The sequence below is a fragment of the Argopecten irradians genome, chromosome 12 (genome assembly GCF_041381155.1).
Source record: "Argopecten irradians isolate NY chromosome 12, Ai_NY, whole genome shotgun sequence".
NCBI lineage: Eukaryota > Metazoa > Mollusca > Bivalvia > Pectinida > Pectinidae > Argopecten > Argopecten irradians.
In genome coordinates, this window is record NC_091145.1 from 42,287,152 (window position 1) to 42,308,761 (window position 21,610).

At 35.9% G+C, this 21,610-nt stretch overlaps 1 protein-coding gene across 1 annotated transcript; it reads right to left on the reverse strand.

Annotated features, from left to right (window-relative positions):
• Positions 1–1,485: 1,485 nt before the first annotated feature.
• Positions 1,486–14,389, reverse strand: LOC138305121 (sialate:O-sulfotransferase 1-like). The gene is made up of 3 exons (XM_069245520.1): positions 14,374–14,389; positions 13,816–14,139; positions 1,486–1,844 (listed from the first exon to the last, which is right to left on the reverse strand). Exons 1-3 carry the CDS (start codon positions 14,387–14,389, stop codon positions 1,486–1,488), a joined length of 699 nt encoding a protein of 232 aa, XP_069101621.1.
• Positions 14,390–21,610: the final 7,221 nt, after the last annotated feature.

The window sequence follows — 21,610 nt, forward strand, 5'->3', positions numbered from 1 at the left end:
TATTTCCCTTGTTTTATTTGACGAAATCATGACATTAACTTGTACTAATATTATCTGTCTTTATTTTCAGCAGTTATTAATTTAAGAGATTATAATCATAATTAATATAATGTATTTATTGTAAGAATAAACATATGTATGAATGATTTGAATGTCAGTATTAGAGAATCAAATTTGCTGAAGTTATGTATTTATTTGTAAAATACTATACGAAAAATACGTGCATTTCTTGAATAAAAATGTGTGAAAAAAAAAAAAAGTTATGCAACCCGGAGTTTGTGGAATTGTCATCATTTTTTACCATCTATCGTTGTACAAAAAATTAGCGCTCTAGCTCACAAAAGCATTTTTCACAAAAATCTTTGTCGGTCAAAATTTCGGCCATTTTTGAAATTTTCGCAAATGTGACTAGGATTCGTGGTGCAGCTTGCAATTGTCTATCTTTGTACAAAAAATTAGCGCTCTAGCTCACAACAAGATTTACCGAAAAAATAGCCCTAACACGGAACTTGTTAAATCGTGTCAAATTTGGCGGGCAAAATCTCGGCCATTATGGGAGGTTCCCACTTCATAAAAACGCCATATTGTCAGGCATTTTCCAGACTTTTTGCGATTGAAAAATCAAAGCGATATATAAAAACCACTTTGTACCGGAAGTGGCCAAAGTTGAACGCAAAAAATGTTCAAATCTTACCGTGTCAAACTTTTGGCGGGTAAAAACTTAGGTTAATTTACAGTTAAATCATCTTTCATTTGTTCCTCTAAAAGATGAAATATGTTATGGCTCAAATTAATGGACCTTCCTCCAGGCTTACGGATATACAATATGGTAAATACTACATCCAAAAGAATAACACTTGGGACGATATTCCCTATAGACTGGTGTAGATGTATGATCTACAAACCGTAGTATATCGCTACGAAACGAAGTATTAACCGTGTGAGTATTAGTGCGATTCAGCTCCGTAATAAGAAAACGGATTGGTCACGAAAAATGTGATATTGTAACGTTATTATACGAATAAGTCATAATCAAACAGGATTGTTAAGGATATGCCACATTACAAATACTATCACTCGATTGGCGGTACGAATTTAAACACATTATTTTAAAAGGCTTCTTATATATAGAGCCTATCATATTCTGTGTCTTGGGTTACAGGTGATCAACAAAAACAAAATCCTAACTGAGCGATGCTGCGTAAACTGAAATCTTACAAAAGCTTAGTAACAGTCGAAGCACAATGATCAAATTACACAAATAATTGGCTGATGTTCGAATGAAGTACATTGTGTTCCCTGTGTTTTAAAAATGGTTTTCAAATGGATTAATATTTCAGTAATATACTCGGACTAAAGTAAGTTTGATACTCTTCATTATCGATTTAGGTAACATCAAATGAAAGTATGAAAAAACAAAAAAGTAATGCTTTGACCAAATATATTTAAATCTAAAACGGATATTTGTGTGATTTTAACTAAATACTATATTGGATTAACAAAAATGAAGTCCTTTAGACTGTACCGATTCCTCGTTGCGTTCATGACGGTCATAATGGCACTATTTACTATATCGATTTGTTGATTTGTAAATATGTCCGATGTCTCTAGTGAATATTTCTGTTTTCGGTGATGTCGTCCCTCTTTGTTGACATCTGTACAGATATAATCTATTTTGGTCGGCTGCACATCTAAGAACATGCTTATCTTCCTCAGTGTTGGAATGAGGTTATCTCTCAGATTATCATACCTCACTACTAAAGCACGGTTTTCAAAAACGTCCAGCCATGTTAGGTAGGAATTCCTCCACGCTAGACTCTGTTGCTTCACATATTCGTACCATTCTGAAATAATAAAAATGCACTTAAACTTTTTACGAATCTTTGATACAGTATAATGTCTCGTGTCTATTGGTATAGCAAACATTGATTATAGGCTAGGATATTTTAGCGCTAGACATAATGTCCTTTGTATATTACCGCTAGACATTATGTCCTTTGTATATTACCGCTAGACAGTATGTCCTGTGTATATTACCGCTAGACATTATGTCCTGTGTATATTACCGCTAGACATTATGTCCTGTGTATATTACCGCTAGACATTATGTCCTTTGTATATTACCGCTAGACATTATGTCTTTTGTATATTACCACTAGACAGTATGAGTATGTCCTGTGTATATTACCGCTAGACATTATGTCCTGTGTATATTACCGCTAGACATTATGTCCTTTGTATATTACCGCTAGACAATATGTCATGGGTATATTACCGCTAGACATTATGTCCTTTATATATATTACCGCTAAACATTATGTCCTGTGTATATTACCGCTACACATTATGTCCTGTGTATATTACCGCTAAACATTATGTCCTTTGTATATTACCGCTAGACAATATGTCATGGGTATATTACCGCTAGACAGTATGTCCTTTGTATATTACCGCTAGACATTATGTCCTTTATATATATTACCGCTAGACATTATGTCCTGTGTATATTACCGCTACACATTATGTCTTGTGTATATTACCGCTAGACATTATGTCCGGTGTATTACGGTTAGACATTATGTCCTGTGTATATTACCGCTAGACATATGTCCTGTTATATATTACCGCTAGACATTATGTCCTGTGTATATTACCGCTAGACAGTATGTCTTGTGTATATTACCGCTAGACATTATGTCCGTGTAATTACGTAGACATTATGTCCTGTGTATATTACGCTAGACATATGTCCTGTTATTATTACCGCTAGACATATGTCCTGTGTATATTACCGCTAGACATATGTCTAGACCGCTAGACATTATGTCCTGTGTATATTACCCGCTAGACAGTATGTCCTGTGTATTTTAACGCTAGACAATATGTCCTGTGTATATTACCGCTAGACATTATGTCCTGTGTATATAAACGCTAGGACATTATGTCCTTTGTATATGACCGCTAGACAGTATGTCCTGTGTATATTAATTACCGCTGCTAGACATTATGTCCAGTGTATATTGCCGCTAGACATTATGTCCTGTGTATATTACCGCTAGACATTATGTCCTTTGTATATTACCGCTCGGCAATATATCATGGGTATATTACCGCTAGGCAGTATGTCCTTTGTATATTACCGCTAGACATCATGTCCTTTATATATATATTACCGCAAGACATTATGTACTGTGTATATTACCGCTACACATTATGTCTTGTGTATATTACCGTTAGACATTATGTCCTTTGCATATTACCGCTAGGCAGTATGTCCTGTGTATATTACCGCTAGACAGTATGTCCTGTGTATATTAATTATCACTAGACATTATGTCCTGTGTATATTACCTCTAGACATTATGTCCTGTGTATATTACCGCTAGACAGTATGTCCTGTGTATATTACCGCTAGACAGTATGTCCTGTGTATTTTAAATCTAGACAATATGTCCTGTGTATATTACCGCTAGACATTATGTCCTGTGTATATCATCGCTAGACATTATGTCCTTTGTATATTACCGCTAGACATTATGTCCTGTGTATATTACCGCTAGACATTATGTCCTGTGTATATTACCGCTAGACATTATGTCCTGTGTATATTACCGCTAGACATTATGTCCTGTGTATATTACCGCTAGACATTATGTCCTGTGTATATCACCGCTAGACATTATGTTCTGTGTATATTACCGCTAGACATCATGTCCTGTGTATATTACCGTTAGACATTATGTCCTGTGTATATTACAGTTAGACATTATTTCCTGTGTATATTACCGCTAGACATTATGTCCTGTGTATATTACCGCTAGACATTATGTCCTGTGTATATCACCGCTAGACATTATGTCCTTTGTATATTACCGCTAGACATCATGTCCTGTGTATATTACCGCTATACATTATGTCCTGTGTATATTACCGCTAGACATTTTGTCCTGTGTACATTAACGTTAGATATAATGTCCTTTGTATATTACCACTAGACATTATGTCCTCTGTATATTTCCGCTAGACATTATGTCCTTTGTATTTTACCGCTAGACATTATGTCCTGTGTATATTACCGCTAGACATTATGTCCTGTGTATATTACCGTTAGACATCATGTCCTTTGTATATTACCGCTAGACATTATGTCCTGTGTATATTACCGCTAAACATTATGTCCTGTGTATATTACCATTAGACATCATGTCCTGTGTATATTACCGTTAGATATAATGTCCTTTGTATTTTACCGTTAGACATCATGTCCTTTGTATATTACCGCTAGACATTATGTCCTCTGTATATTACCGCTAAACATTATGTCCTGTGTATATTACCATTAGACATCATGTCCTGTGTATATTACCGTTAGATATAATGTCCTTTGTATATTACCGCTAGACATTATGTCCTGTGTATATTACCGCTAGACATTATGTCTTGTGTATATTACCGTTTGATATTATGTCCTGTGTATATTACCGCTAGACATTATGTCCTTTGTATATTACCGCTAGACATTATGTCCTGTGTATATTACCGCTAGACATTATGTCCTGTGTATATTACCGCTAGACATTATGTCCTGTGTATATTACCGCTAGACATTATGTCCTGTGTATATTACCGCTAGACATTATGTCCTGTGTATATTACCGCTGGACATTATGTCCTGTGTATATTACCGCTGGACATTATGTCCTGTGTATATTACCGCTGGACATTATGTCCTGTGTATATTACCGCTGGACATTATGTCCTCTGTATATTACCGCTGGACATTATGTCCTGTGTATATTACCGCTGGACATTATGTCCTTTGTATATTACCGCTAGACATTATGTCCTGTGTATATTACCGCTAGACATTATGTCCTTTGTATATTACCGCTAGACATTATGTCCTGTGTATATTACCGCTAGACATTATGTCCTGTGTAATTTACCGTTAGACATTATGTCCTTTGTATATTACCGCTAGACATTATGTCCTGTGTATATTACCGCTAGACATTATGTCCTGTGTATATTACCGCTAGACATTATGTCCTGTGTATATTACCGCTAGACATTATGTCCTGTGTATATTACCGCTAGACATTATGTCCTGTGTATATTACCGCTAGACATTATGTCCTGTGTATATTACCGCTAGACATTATGTCCTGTGTATATTACCGCTAGACATTATGTCCTGTGTATATTACCGCTAGACAGTATGTCCTGTGTATATTAATTACCGCTGCTAGACATTATGTCCTGTGTATATTACCGCTAGACATTATGTCCTGTGTATATTACCGCTAGACATTATGTCCTTTGTATATTACCGCTCGACAATATATCATGGGTATATTACCGCTAGGCAGTATGTCCTTTGTATATTACCAGTAGACATTATGTCCTTTGTATATTACCGTTCGACAATATATCATGGGTATATTACCGCTAGGCAGTATGTCCTTTGTATATTACCGCTAGACATCATGTCCTTTATTAATATTACCGCAAGACATTATGTCCTTTGTATATTACCGCTAGATATTATGTCCTGTGTATATTACCGCTAGATATTATGTCCTTTGTATATTGACGCTAGACATCATGTCCAGTGTATATTACCGTTAGACATTATGTCCTGTGTATATTACCGTTAGACGTTATGTCCAGTGTATATTACCGCTAGACATTATGTCCTGTGTATATTACTGCTAGACATTATGTCCTGTGTATATTACCGCTAGACATTATGTCCTGTGTATATTACCGCTAGACATTATGTCATGTGTATATTACCGTTAGACATTATGTCCTGTGTATATTACCGCTAGACATTATGTCATGTGTATATAACCGCTAGACATTATGCCCTGTGTATTTTACCGCTAGATATTATGTCCTGTGTATATTACCGTTAGACATCATGTCCTTTGTATATTACCGCTAGACATTTTGTCCTGTGTACATTAACGTTAGATATAATGTCCTTTGTATATTACCGCTAGACATTATGTCCTGTGTATATTACCGTTAGACATCATGTCCTTTGTATATTACCGCTAGAAATTATGTCCTGTGTATATTACCGCTGAACATAATATCCTTTGTATTTTACCGCTAGACATCATGTCCTTTGTATATTACTTTTTATTTATTTGTTTAGTTTTACGTCCTATTAACAGCCAGGGTCATGTAAGGACGTGCCAGGTTTGTTGGTTGAGGAAAGCCGGAGTACCCGGAGAAAAACCACCGGCCAGCGGTTAGTACCTGGCAACTGCCCCACATGGGATTCGAACCCGCATCCCAGAGGTGAAGGCCTTGTGGTAATATGTCGGGACATCTTAACCACTCGGCCACCGCGGCCCCTGTTTGTATATTACCGCTAGAAATTATGTCCTGTGTACGTGACCGTTAGATATAATGTCCTGTGTATATTACCGCTGGACATTATGTCCTGTGTATATTACCGCTGGACATTATGTCCTTTGTATATTACCGCTGGACATAATGTCCTTGTATATTACCGCTAGACATTATATCCTGTGTATATTACCGCTGGACATTATGTCCTTTGTATATTACCGCTGGACATTATGTCCTGTGTATATTACCGCTGGACATAATGTCATTGTATATTACCGCTAAACATTATGTCCTGTGTATATTACCGCTAGACATTATGTCCTGTGTATATTACCGTTAGACATCATGTCCTTTGTATATTATCGCTAGACATTATGCCCTGTGTACGTGATCGTTAGATATAATGTCCTCTGTATATTACCGCTGGACATTATGTCCTGTGTATATTACCGCTGGACATAATGTCCTTGTATATTACCGCTAGACATTATGTCCTGTGTATATTACCGCTGGACATTATGTCCTTTGTATATTACCGCTGAACATTATGTCCTGTGTATATTAACGCTAGACATTATGTCCTGTATATATTACCGCTAGACAGTATGTCCTTTGTATATTACCGCTGGACATTATGTCCTTTGTATATTACCGCTAGACATCATGTCCTTTATATATATTACCGCAAGACATTATGTCCTGTGTATATTACCGCTACACATTATGTCCTGTGTATATTACCGCTAGACAGTATGTCCTTTGTATATTACCGCTGGACATTATGTCCTTTGTATATTACCGCTAGACATCATGTCCTTTATATATATTACCGCAAGACATTATGTCCTGTGTATATTACCGCTACACATTATGTCCTGTGTATATTACCGCTAGACAGTATGTCCTGTGTATATTACCGCTAGACATTATGTCCTGTGTATATTAATTATCACTAGACATTATGTCCTGTGTATATTACCGCTAGACAGTATGTCCTGTGTATTTTAAATCTAGACAATATGTCATGTGTATATTACCGCTAGACATTATGTTCTGTGTATATCACCGCTAGACATTATGTCCTTTGTATATTACCGCTAGACAATATGTCCTGTGTATATTACCGCTAGACATTATGTCCTGTGTATATTACCGTTAGACATCATGTCCTGTGTATATTACCGTTAGACATTATTTCCTGTGTATATTACCGCTAGACATTATGTCCTGTGTATATTACCGTTAGACATTATGTCCTGTGTATATTACCGTTAGACATTATTTCCTGTGTATATTACCGCTAGACAGTATGTCCTGTGTATATTACCGTTAGACATTATTTCCTGTGTATATTACCGCTAGACAGTATGTCCTGTGTATATTACCGCTAGACATTATGTCTTGTGTATATTACCGCTAGACAGTATGTCCTGTGTATATTACCGCTAGACATTATGTCCTGTGTACATTACCGCTAGACATTATGTCATGTGTATATTACCGCTAGACATTATGTCATGTGTATATTACCGTTAGACATTATGTCCCGTGTATATTACCGCTAGACATTATGTCCAGTGTATATTACCGCTAGACATTATGTCCTGTGTATATTACCGCTAGACATTATGTCCTGTGTATATTACCGTTAGACATTATTTCCTGTGTATATTACCGCTAGACATTATGTCCTGTGTATATTACCGCTAGACATTATATCATTTGTATATTACCGCTAGACATAATGTTTTTATATGTATTACCGCTAGACAGTATATCCTGTATATATTACCGCTAGCCATTATGTCCTTTGTATATTAACGCTAGACATTATGTCCTGTGTATATTACCGCTAGACATTATATCATTTGTATATTACCGCTAGACATAATGTTTTTATATGTATTACCGCTAGACAGTATATCCTGTATAAATTACCGCTAGCCATTATTTCCTGTGTATATTAACGCTAGACAGTATGTCCTGTGTATATTGCCGCTAGACAGTATGTCCTGTGTATATTACCGCTAGACAGTATGTCCTGTGTATATTACCGCTAGACAGTATGTCCTGTGTATATTACCGTTAGACATTATGTCCTGTGTATATTACCGCTAGACATTATGTCCTGTGTATATTACCGCTAGACATTATGTCCTGTGTATATTACCGCTAGACATTATGTCCTGTGTATATTACCGCTAGACATTATGTCCAGTGTATATTACCGCTAGACATTATGTCCTGTGTATATTACCGCTAGACATTATGTCCTGTGTATATTACCGTTAGACATTATTTCCGGTGTATATTACCGCTAGACATTATGTCCTGTGTATATTACCGCTAGACATTATTTCCTGTGTATATTACCGCTAGACATTATGTCCTGTGTATATTACCGCTAGACATTATGTCCTGTGTATATTACCGCTAGACATTATGTCCTGTGTATATTACCGCTAGACATTATGTCCTGTGTATATTACCGCTAGACATTATGTCCTGTGTATATTACCGTTAGACATTATTTCCGGTGTATATTACCGCTAGACATTATGTCCTGTGTATATTACCGCTAGACATTATATCATTTGTATATTACCGCTAGACATAATGTTTTATATGTATTACCGCTAGACAGTATATCCTGTGTATATTACCGCTAGCCATTATGTCCTTTGTATATTGACGCTAGACATCATGTTCTTTGTATATTACCGCTAGACAATATGTCCTGTGTACGTGACCGTTAGATAAAATGTCCTCTGTATATTACCGCTGGACATTATGTCCTGTGTATATTACCGCTGGACATTATGTCCTTTGTATATTACCGCTGGACATTATGTCCTGTGTATATTACCGCTGGACATTATGTCCTTTGTATATTAACGCTAGACATTATGTCCTGTGTATTTTACCGCTAGACATTATGTCCTGTGTATATTACCGCTAGACAGTATGTCCTGTGTATATTACCGCTAAACATTATGTCCTGTGTATATTACCGCTAAACATTATGTCCTGTGTATATTACCGCTAAACATTATGTCCTGTGTATATAACCTTTAGACATCATTTCCTTTGTATATTACCGCTAGACATTATGTCCTGTGTACATGACCGTTAGACATTATGTCCTGTGTATATTACCGCTGGATATTATGTCCTGTGTATATTACCGCTAAACATTATGTCCTGTCTATATAACCTTTAGACATCATTTCCTTTGTATATTACCGCTAGACATTATGTCCTGTGTATTTTACCGCTGGATATTATGTCCTGTGTATATTGCAGCTAGACATTATGTCCTGTGTATATAACCGCTAGACATAATGTTTTTTATATGTATTACCGCTAGACAGTATATCCTGTGTATATTACCGCAAGCCATTATGTCCTTTGTATATTGACGCGAGACATTATATTCTTTGTATGTTACCGCTAGACAGTATGACCTGTGTATATTACCGTTAGATATAATGTCCTCTGTATATTACCGCTAGACATTATGTTCTGTGTATATTACCGCTAGACATACTGTCCTGTGTATATTTATTACCGCTAGACATTATGTCCTTGTATATTACCGCTAGACATTATGTCCTGTGTATATTACCACTAGACATTATGTCCTGTGTATATTACCGCTAGACATTATGTTCTGTGTTTATTTTTTAACGCTAGACATTATGTCCTGTGTATATTACCACTAGACATTAAATCATTTGTATATTACCGCTAGACATAATTTTTTTTTATATGTATTACCGCTAGACAGTATGTCCTGTGTATATTAACGCTAGCCATTATTTCCTTTGTATATTGACGCTAGACATTATATTCTTTGTATATTACCGCTGGACACTATGACCTGGGTATATTACCGCTAGACATTATGTCCTGTGTATATTACCGCTAGACATTATATCATTTGTATATTACCGCTAGACATTACGTCCTTTATATATATTACCGCTAGATAGTATGTTATGTGTATATTACCGCTAGACATTATGTCCTGTGTATATTACCGCTAGACAGTATGTCCTGTGTATATTACCGCTAGACATTATGTCCTGTGTATATTACCGCTAGACAGTATGTCCTGTGTATATTACCGCTAGACATTATGTCCCGTGTATATTACCGCTAGACATTATGTCCGGTGTATATTACCGCTAGACATTATGTCCTGTGTATATTACCGCTAGACATTATGTCCTGTGTATATTACCGCTAGACATTATGTCCTTTGTATATTACCGCTAGACAGTATGTCCTGTGTATATTACCGCTAGACATTATGTCCTGTGTATATTACCGCTAGACATTACGTCCTGTGTATATTACCGCTAGACATTATGTCCTGTCTATATAACAGCTAGATATTATGTCCTTTGTATATTACCGCTAGACAGTATGTCCTGCGTATATTACCGCTAGACATAATGTCCTTTTATATTACCGCTAGACATTATATCATTAATGATGACTAACAGAGAATGAATTACTTAAAAGCATAGGATTGACCTCAGGTACGTCCAGGACATGCCAATGCCCTTAATAAATTTGCTCTATTCCTGATCGGGTGTCAGAATGCAATCGTGTCTACTGATGTGATCGGACATTCAGAGAACATGAAAAGACTGATGCTGAAGCTTCCCTTCCATCTACATGATCGCTGGAGAAACCAAGAGTTGAATTCAAACGAATCCATGATATTGGTGAGATATAAGGACTTCTCTTTTTGTGAAGGCTAAGTCATTTGGAAGTTTAACTGTAGGGACTTGGACATCATGCCAATTCAAAATTCATCTGAAAAGAATAAGTCTAGTCAAATAGCTAATACTACCACTGAATTATATACAATAAAGTAAAAATCAAAGGTTAGGGTTAGGGTTATATCGAAGAAAATGGTTTGTCCTGCGGCTGCTTGAGGAAAGGACTCATGGCAAAGACGTGCAAGAACCAATTAATTTGTAGCTTGTGCGGAAAGACACGCCCTTTCATTATGCATGATAATTAGAAAATACACTTTTGCTGTGAATGATCAATCAGCTATTGATGTATCGAGTGCTATAGCAATTATTCCTGTGAAAAATAAACAGAAGAATAAAAGCATGAGATATCTGTATTCCTTGACACGTGGAGTTGTACTTCATTTTGAACATCTTGGAGCCTGCCGCCATAAAATAGAACAACTCACACTGGGTACTATGGGAAAGCCATTCAAAATGAGAACATATGACCAGTATTCAGGTTAACAATAAGAACAACATGGATAATATCATTGACTTAGGATTTCAATATGTAACAGAGTGAAATATTTTAATGTATATATATTGTTGTACTTGTATTTAATATTTCCTGTAGCATTGATGGGTATGGATGTTTTGGATGTGAAGGACAAGACACAATGTACACCTGATAGAAAACAAAATATCTGATTGGTCTTGACTGGCCAATCGGATAATATACATGATATTCCCAGTGTGGGTAGGTATTGTCACACACGTGCTCTGGACACTGCAGGAAGTAGTTCATTATCTACAGGTAGGTAATTATATCAGACTATATAAAGGTGTTATCATTTATTACTAAAATTGTTAGTATAGACATTGATGGCGAGAAAGATGTTAGAAGACATCAAGAATAAATTCATTCAGAATCCAAAGTTCAATGAGGATTATACCAATTCCGTTATTGTGGCGAGATAACAACATAGAATAGGAGCCCAGAATCTACTGGGTGACTTGTTTGGGATCACGTTATTTCTTACATATGTAACTATGCTTATTATAGAACGGTAGAGGACAGCAAACCTTCAACCAAGACGTTCGGGATACTGTCAAGAGAACATGCATGTTGATGACTGCTTACTTGAGGATATTATAAAGATTTGCAAGGCAGGACGGTTTTTGAATAACAAGTGGTTAAGCAACGATTCAGTTGTTATTGATTCCATTCCTGATGAAGAACACTCGAAAAGTAAAAAACTGTAGAGTCTTGACAGCGAACCACCTATTGACATAGCTCTAGATGTGTACTGGTTTATGGAGACTGAATCACTTGGATTACAAATTCTTTAGGAACATGCCAACAAATAGAAGAAGTATGCTGTCAATCATCAGTTCAGTGTACGATCTCCTTGGAATAGCATCACCCTTCGTGCTAAAGGTCAAATTCATTCTTTAAAGATTTTGCAAGAACGGAGTATGATGGGAAGATGATATATCAGGAGAAGATCTGAAGAATTTAAATGACTGGCAAAACCAGCTTCCAGATCTTGATCGATGTTTTAAGACAGGGAATCTAAAACAGATTATTTCATGCCAACATCATCGCTTTGCAGACGCAAACAACGTAGGATTTGGAATGGTGTTCTTATAACGGTTTATAGATAGCAATGGACAAATTGACTGTTCTTTTATCTTTGGGAAATCAAGAGTCGCTCCATTAAAGACCATTGTTATACTTAGAAAGGAAGTCTTGTAAAGCTATGTAAACTTTACATTACCAACTAACGTACAATACAGAAAAAGTTCTTATGTATATCTACAACAAACACTTACTGTCTCACGCCTTTTTCGCGAACCGTGTTCAAATCAGTCATGATGCAACGGAGGACGACTAATGGCTTTACATAAGCACTAAACAATCCAGCAGACTGCGCCTCTCGAAGTTTAGGATTTCGGAAGATTCCTCGGAATAAAGCTTGGTCCAAAGGACAGGGGTAGTCTGAGTGCACAGTTATTGACATGACTGCAGGCACAGTAGAAGATGTGTAGTAGCTAGTGTCCGCAGTGAAGTGAGTGACGGCATGGAAAAACTACTGAATCAATATTCAAACTGGTCTTAATTGAAATAGATGTAGGTTAAATTCTTTTTGCGATGAATAATCTGTGTATTTCTTCGGAGAGAACGAAGGAAATGAAATAAAGTACAATGCATAATTATTAGAGAAATATCCTACAAGAGGAATGCAAAACTGATTGTCGGTCATTGTGACCGAAAGACAGAGCATAATTTGGAGAAGAGCAACGAACCTGCTTGATGTTCGTCTTAGCGCATGACTACTCGAAAGGGCAGAAACTGCTTCGATCAAATACAAACCATTTATTTACAGAGGAAATTGAGGTTCTTCGGAAATCTCACAACGGCTCACAATCACCAAAACTGAAAGGATCATCAGTACTGCGACGAGACACGCAATTTCCTAGAGCATGTGATTTGTCGTATGTTAAGTAAAAACACTACTTCCAAAAGGAAAATGTGTTATAATGTATTACGATGTTTCTGTGATAATGACTTATGAAAAACATTATTTACAACTATTTTGTTTAATAATCAATCATGTGTATTGTGAAATAGTTTGATTGTAACACTCGACATGACCGGCACAGACTAGCTTCGATATATATATAAATATCGCATGGGTCTTACCAGTTGAATTGAATTTCGAGGGGTTGACTAAGGCATGAAAATGATCCTTTATAATTCGCTTATTTTCCTTTTCTCCGACGAATGTATCATTCACTGAATATTGGGATGGTTTTCCATTCCTCCAATTGAAATAAGCTTTAAGAGCATCAAATGGGTTTCTGATCAGTATTATAGCCTTCTGAAATCCTCTGAGCTTGTCCTTTGCCTGATAGTGACTTTTATATACAATACAGCCTTTTGATTTTGTGCTTGGTAAGACACATTCTCCGGGGAATCCGTGCCTGACCAAAAACTGATCGCAGTAAACAGTCCCAGTACAATAACCTGGAAAGATAAGAAAAATGAGGTTATTTTGATCACAGTTAACAGTCCCCGTACAGTAGCCTGAACATATATAGATAATGTGGGGTTACTAGCATAAAAGATCGATAGTGTGAGGTAATAAATAAACAATATATCATTGTTAATTTGTAAATTTTGTATTTATCCTCCTCATGTGTAAGAATTACATTTGTATATTATTATTATTATTATCATTACAAGCTAACCGATACTTACGTAATATATAATTCATTTTTCGAATATGTGGACAGACGTACAACGCAACTATTTAACATAATGAATAACTTTCGTGCTCCTGAGCTTTAGCTGAGGTGATAAATATTACATGTACATTTTACGGTCCCGGAATAGCAGTTGAGATGTGTTGTTTTAATCTTGTATACACGTTCTTTCAACATATTAATAGTTCTAAATATAGCGGTGGGAGACAGATATATCTAAATAAATAATCGATGAAAAGTTACATAATATAAGGCAATGCTCGAGTGCATTGTGGGTAGCGATAGGCCTAGGACGTTTCCTTGCAGGCGGTGTATGGAATTTGAAAAGTTAATTATTATTTGTTTATATGAAATAAATGATTTCTTTTAATGTCCAGATTGGTTCATGTCAATAATGAATATATATATACAAACCCATAGTTTCAACGTTAAACATTTTTATTTTGCTGAACTCAATATCGATGCTGGTATCGTTTGTGAGATGAGAAGAGATGACGATGTTTTGTCGAGTCACCTTGCTTTCCGTGTCGACACCAAAAAACTCTTTTATTGTAAGATATTGACAGTGTATCCGATGTAAATATATCATTATACATGTTGCAGTTATAGCTTCATGTACACGTAGCCCTCACCAGATTTTGTGAATACAGGGGCGTAGGAAGCGGGGTTGCAGGGGGGGGGGGGGGGGTAACTCCCCTATTTTCGCCGACTGAAATGTTCTAAAAATGCATATTTGAAAGAAAAAATAGTCCTCCTGCACATTCTCGTACTTCATTCTAGAAAATTTTCCAATGCGCGGCGCATTTCCTAAAACGTTCAAACACATAAACCTTTAATAGTAAAAATTCAATACACATGAACTAGACTACAAATGTCCATCAAGGGATTCTACGTACTATTTCAAAATATGTCTCTTAAAAGATTAATTTGTTTATATGTCTTGGCAAGACATTACTTAATTATTATTTTGAGTTGCACAACAATGTGCCGATGGTGTGAAGCCGGTATGTTCAGATCGAGAAGGTATGCATAATGATATGACGACACAATTATCAAATATCATTTCTAAATGCAGGTAATTTTTAATCGAAAAATTATCACGTTAAGAACGCTTTTTTTTCCTGAGGGAGACCCAAGGACCCCCCACCCCACCCCCCCACCCCCCACCCACCCCCCCCAAACACCAAAATCTCGCGCATTCAGGCGCACGCAAATTCATCAAAATGCATCGTAAAACTCATCTTAGCCATTCTAAATCGCAATATTTTTTCCCGGGGGAGACCCCCGGACCCCCAAAGCACCTAAATCTCGAGCTTTCGGGCGCTCGCAAAGTCATCAAAATATATTGTAAAACTCATCTCAGACATTCTAAATCATAATATTTTTTCCCGGGATTACCCCCAGACCCCCTAAAATACATCTTAAAACTTAACTCAGCCATTCTAAATTTTAGTATTGTTTTTTTCCGAGGGAGACCCCAGGAAACCCCAAACACCAAAATTTCGTGCATTCAGGCGCTCGCAAATTCATCAAAATGCATCGTTAAACTCATCTCAGCAATTCGAAAATCTCAATATATTATCCCGAGGGAGACCCAAGGACCCCCAAAACATCAAAATCTTGCGCCTTCGGGCGCTCGCAAAATCATCAAAATACATTGTAAAACTCATCTCAGCCATTCTAAATCGCAATATTTGTTCCCGGGGGAGACCCCCGGACCCCCAAAACACCTAAATCTCCCGTTTTCATGAAATAGCAAAATCATCAAAATAATTTATAAAACTCATCTCAGCCATTCTAAATCGTAATATTTCTCCCGGGGTGACCCCCAGACACCCTAACACCAAAATCTCACGCCTTTGGCGCTCACATGCTAATTTGGTCAATATGCGTATTCGCTAACTTCCTTTTAACGATTATATTTAATGATATATCGAAAAGTATATAAAGTATATATGGTTTCATCTTCCTACGCCACTGTAATAAAAAACACACACATACACATAAACGCACGCGGCCAAGTGCTGTTTCTTTTTTCTTTGTTTTTTGTAGAAGCAAAAACATATTGATATATGTTTCAGTTCAAAGTGACGCTTAAATGATATAATCAAGATAAAGATAAACTTACACAATTATTTTAAACTGTTCTATTGCATAGGAGTGCAAATTAATACCACAAATGAATGCTTATTCCTTCAAAGCGCCAGCTTGCAAGGTCGAATCACCCGGGCTCATGGAGGACTAAAAAGTGAGTCACTAGAATGTTCGGGATCAAATTATCATCAAATTAAAGAAATAAAACATTTATTTACTCACATCGTAATATTTTCCTATGACAACTGTTAGAGGAAATTTATATTATCTGGTATAGAGATTTATGCCTGACTAATCTGGATATTAATGCTGAAAATGTCTTGTTTACTGATATTGTTCCGCTCCTTTTGTTGAGCTTAAATTCGCAAATTCTAAGGGCGTCAGAACGCATGTTTTCAACCGGAATCAACACCGTAGCGATAAAGACCTTCCAAGTGAATATTTGCATCGCGGGAACTGGGACATAAAAAGTTGATTTTTCCAAAAGTAAGTAAATTGAAATACAGTAATTTGGCTGGAACACTAAGAAAATCATTTTGATTTCGGACCAGTTAGAATTATGAAGACACCTCGAACAGTATTTTTATTATTATATCTTATATAAGTTAATTATTATATATATTGTAAGTTAACAAGCTAACCGATATCTATATAATCTATAATTCATTTTTCGCAATTTTCAGTCATGTGGATATAACGTACATAGCAATTATTTTACATGATGAATAAATTGCGTTCCCCTGTGCCTAGGCTGAGGTGACCAATATTACATTTCATAACTCTAAACATAACTGTCGTAGACAAATATATCCGGATCAAATTATCGATGAAAAGTGACATAATATAAGATCACGATCGAGTACATTGTGGGTAGCGATATGCCTAGGACGTCTTCTTGCAGGCGGTATATGGGATTTTCAAATTATTATTGCCTAGACGAAATAAATGATTTGTTTTAATGTCCATGAGACAGGAGTTATCTCGTCTTTCCGTGTCGACACCAAAATAAAACTAACAGGCCTATTGAAGGATACGTCCTTGGCCTGTAAGATACTGACCGTGTATCTGATATAAATCCTCAGATATATAATTATATATTTTGTAGTAATAGCTACATGTACATGTATCCCTCACCGGATTTTGTGAATTGTTTGAATAGGCATGTTTGCATGATATATTAACAAACAAAAAACAAAAAAACAAAAACAAAATTGCCGCCGGTGGTGAGAATCGAAAGATCAGAAGATCTGCACGTTAAGGTAACAGAAGTTTGATTACTTAACGTCCTATTAACAGCTATGATCATTTAAGGACGGCCTCCCATGTATGCGGTGTTATGTTGTGCGAGGTGCGTGTTTTGGAAGACTGCGGTATATTAATGTTATGTTTTCTTGTATAGTGGAACTGTTGCCCTTTTTATAGTGCTATAACACTGAAGCATGCCGCCAAAGACACCAAGCAACACACCCCACTTGATCACATTATACTGACAACGGGCGAACCAGTCGTTCCCCACCCTGTATGCTGAGCGCTAAGCAGGAGCAGAAGCTACCACTTTTATAGACTTTGGTGTGTCTCGACCAGGGGACAGAGCCTTCCTCACAGGGCGAGCGCTCAACTAAAGGCCAAAAGTGAGGTGGTGTCAAGGGAGACGTTAGGAAGAGTAAAGTAATTTAGGAAGAAAGAAAGGTAAGATCCTAAATTTAGTCGCCTCGTACGATCATGCAATAGGGACAGCAGGTACAATTCTAACGCCCTACCTGCAGGGCTTAAGGTAGCAGAAAACAGTAGGATCGGACAATCTATGATAATAAGGCGCATGCCTTAGAAATAAAGATATAGTCATTTAACTATAAAAATACCTGTACAAAAGTATACATATAATTAATCGGCACAACTTTTGCAATTACAATTTGATATTTTGATACAGATTTGGCCATATTCTGCGCTTATTCATGCATGTGAATACCATGGTAACAACAAAAAATACCTGAAAAATTGCAAAATATCATGATTTTAGCTCAAAATTGCAGAAAATTGTACACATTTTTTTTTCTTAAGACCTCCCTTATATTGAGCACTTCTATCACAATGGCAAAATAAGCTAATTTATTTCATTGGTCGATTGTGTGGATTTTTCAATATTTTTGCCTAAACCCGCGCCTTGGATTTTCCTTCAAGTAAAGCTGGCATTTCCGGTCAAGACGCACTTCCGGAGGAGCCCAGAATTGTAATCTCTTACCTCTGAAAAAAATGAAATTTAAATCAAACCCTTCATATTGGATGTACCAATTTCAGTATATATCTATTTTTAATTTTTTAAGCATAGTTAAAAACAGGGGTTCCCACTTTATAAAAATATAGACCGGGGCCAGGCTGTTCTTCTCTGGTCTGCTACCTTAAACACCAAGTTATAACTTTCTAAGCTTCTCGAAAACCCAAATATTGTCTTGAACATGATACAACGAACAAAACGGCATATCCGGTTAATGCGTATCTTAAATAGTCACCGAGTACTGCCAATTTCCTTGAATGTACATTTTGATTGATTTTCCTCTCAAACAACCAACAAAAATTTAAAGTCCTATAACTCTGTAATTTACTAAAATAAAATTAATTTGAATATTGAATGGGTTGTTTTGAGATTCTCTCTATGACATGCAGTGGAAAAAACAAGGATTTCATCAATATTGACCCTGCTGTATGGCGTCATAATTACTATGACGTCATCAGTAACCATGACATTATCAGTGTGATTATATGACGTCATAAAAACTCAATGACGTCACAAATAAGGTCATAAACCCTTAATACACTGTTGCTCTGCAACAGATACACTGATTATGATATCTAGATAATGACATGACATCAAAGACTTGGAAAGGTCATGTATATGACATTATGGTTTTGTATGCTTACCCTGGAAATAAGCATTTTCATAAATAATCTGTAAAAGTCTCCGCCACCCCTATTTTATCAAAAATAGAAAGTTTTTCCTCATGTAATTAAGAAATTGGTAATAATAGATAATACCGGCCTTGCCGCACACTCAATTTCTGACAAAAACATGCATTTTAGAGATCAAGACAAGTTAAATAGTTGTGTTACAGAAAAAAAAATCACAAAATAACACTATTACTCTAAGTTTCCGTGGACACCTGGCAATAGATCAAGTTAAAATATTCAGAATTCATGCAATATGGGTTGTATAACATCCAATAAGTTATCATGGGTTAGTTTTCAATCAAAAGAAAACAGAATGAATTTTAGCCAAATTATTTAACAATAAGCATGTACATTTTGTATACATGTTATAAAATGAACAAATAAGCAAATTACCTCCCCTTACCCATCCCATGTGAAAATCATGATTTCTCCCTGTCTATGATTTGTTTTCTTGAGGTTCCCAGCTATAATGAACAGAGGCGCTGCTTTTTTTACAACTGACAATGCACTTACTTCGAAAATATCCTTTTCCATGCAGTATACGGTAGTAGTAAACAGTAGATTTGGACAATCTATGAAAATGTACCAATTTCAGAATTTATTTGATTTCTAATATATATATATAGTGATATTTTTTATAAAAAGCAGATAATACTGTTATTTCAATCACCTATCTTTAATAACAAATATTTATGTATGTATGATTTAGTATTTCCTAATAGGAAAAAAAACTTTTGTAAATGTAATGTGCATGTAGCTGTTGTTGCAATGTGAAGACAAATGAAAAAAAATTATAATAACATATTGATCACAAATCACAAAGTTTGTTGTTGTTCTTTAATATAACAGGTATAGAATCTTTGTTTGTTTATTATTTTATTGATTTTTTTGCCGAAATGCTCGAACGTCGTTGAAGACACCACTGAGAGGTTCGCCGAGACGAAGCACAGGCTCGTGTTACGTTGATACGGAGAAAACGACAGTTTTTATTTTATAACCACCATGGTATATTAAAGTTAAATACAGTGAGAAATTGTACAATACTATCTTTTTAGATTATATCTTTCGATCGAGCCTTCTGCGTATGCATCGTAAATTTTTACTTTGTTGCATGAAAAATCACTGCATGGTAGGTCTACAGTCGATGTCGGGAACAGGTCTGATTTGATGCATTCAACTCAAATATAAAAAAAGGAATGCTATTTCCGAAACTTTTATGACTAAAGATAGTTCATGTGAGTGTTTAAGTCTTCAAAGATCGCTTCTTTTTTAATGAATAAGAAAATAACGATAACTACTCGCGACCCAGTACCACGGTTTCATCGGTTTTCGACGGCGAAAGACCAAAATAGATTTTTTTTTTACACACAATGTCAAACATATTCAATTCAAGTCATTACTTATATGTTTCAGAAGCATGTTAATGATGTCTTTGTGCAATATTTCATTATTTTATCTAATAAACGAAGTATTGTATCCACAAACGCTATAAGATAGCATATGCCTACTGTTTTTCTTTTTGTCATACATAGTTTAAATAATAAAATGTTTCAAGATAAACTTACACTATTATTTTAAACTATGTTATGCTGTATATGAGTGCAAATTGCCACCATAATACCGCAAATGAATGCTTCTTCCTTCAAAACGCCAGCTTGCAACGTCGAATCACCCGGGCTCAAAGAGGACTAAAAAGTTACGTCATTGGAATGTTCGGGATCAAATCATCAAATTTAGAAATGGTAATCATAATAAAGAAATTAAACATTTTTTTACTCACAGCGCAATATTTTCTATCGCAACTATTACAGGAAATTCTTATTACCTGGTGTCGAGTTCTATGCTTGATTTATCTCGATATAAGTGCTGAAAATATATTGTTTATTTAATAATGCTTAGCTACTTTTGTTGAGTTTGAATTTTTTCAACCGTAATCAACACCGTAGTGATAAAGTAGGCCATGGGCTAGGAGGGTCCCACATGCACCCCCCCCCCCCCCCCCCAAACCTCCGAACTAATATTTTTCTGAACCCTTATGACCCACTGATCACAAATCCAAATGTTAACATTGCATAAGTTGGGATGAACTTCCGGTTATGACGTCATCAAGATGGCCGCCATCTCGAATTTCACTAAAAATTGAAAAATAGTCATAACATTAACATTTTTCAACCGAAGTAGACAAATGAGGT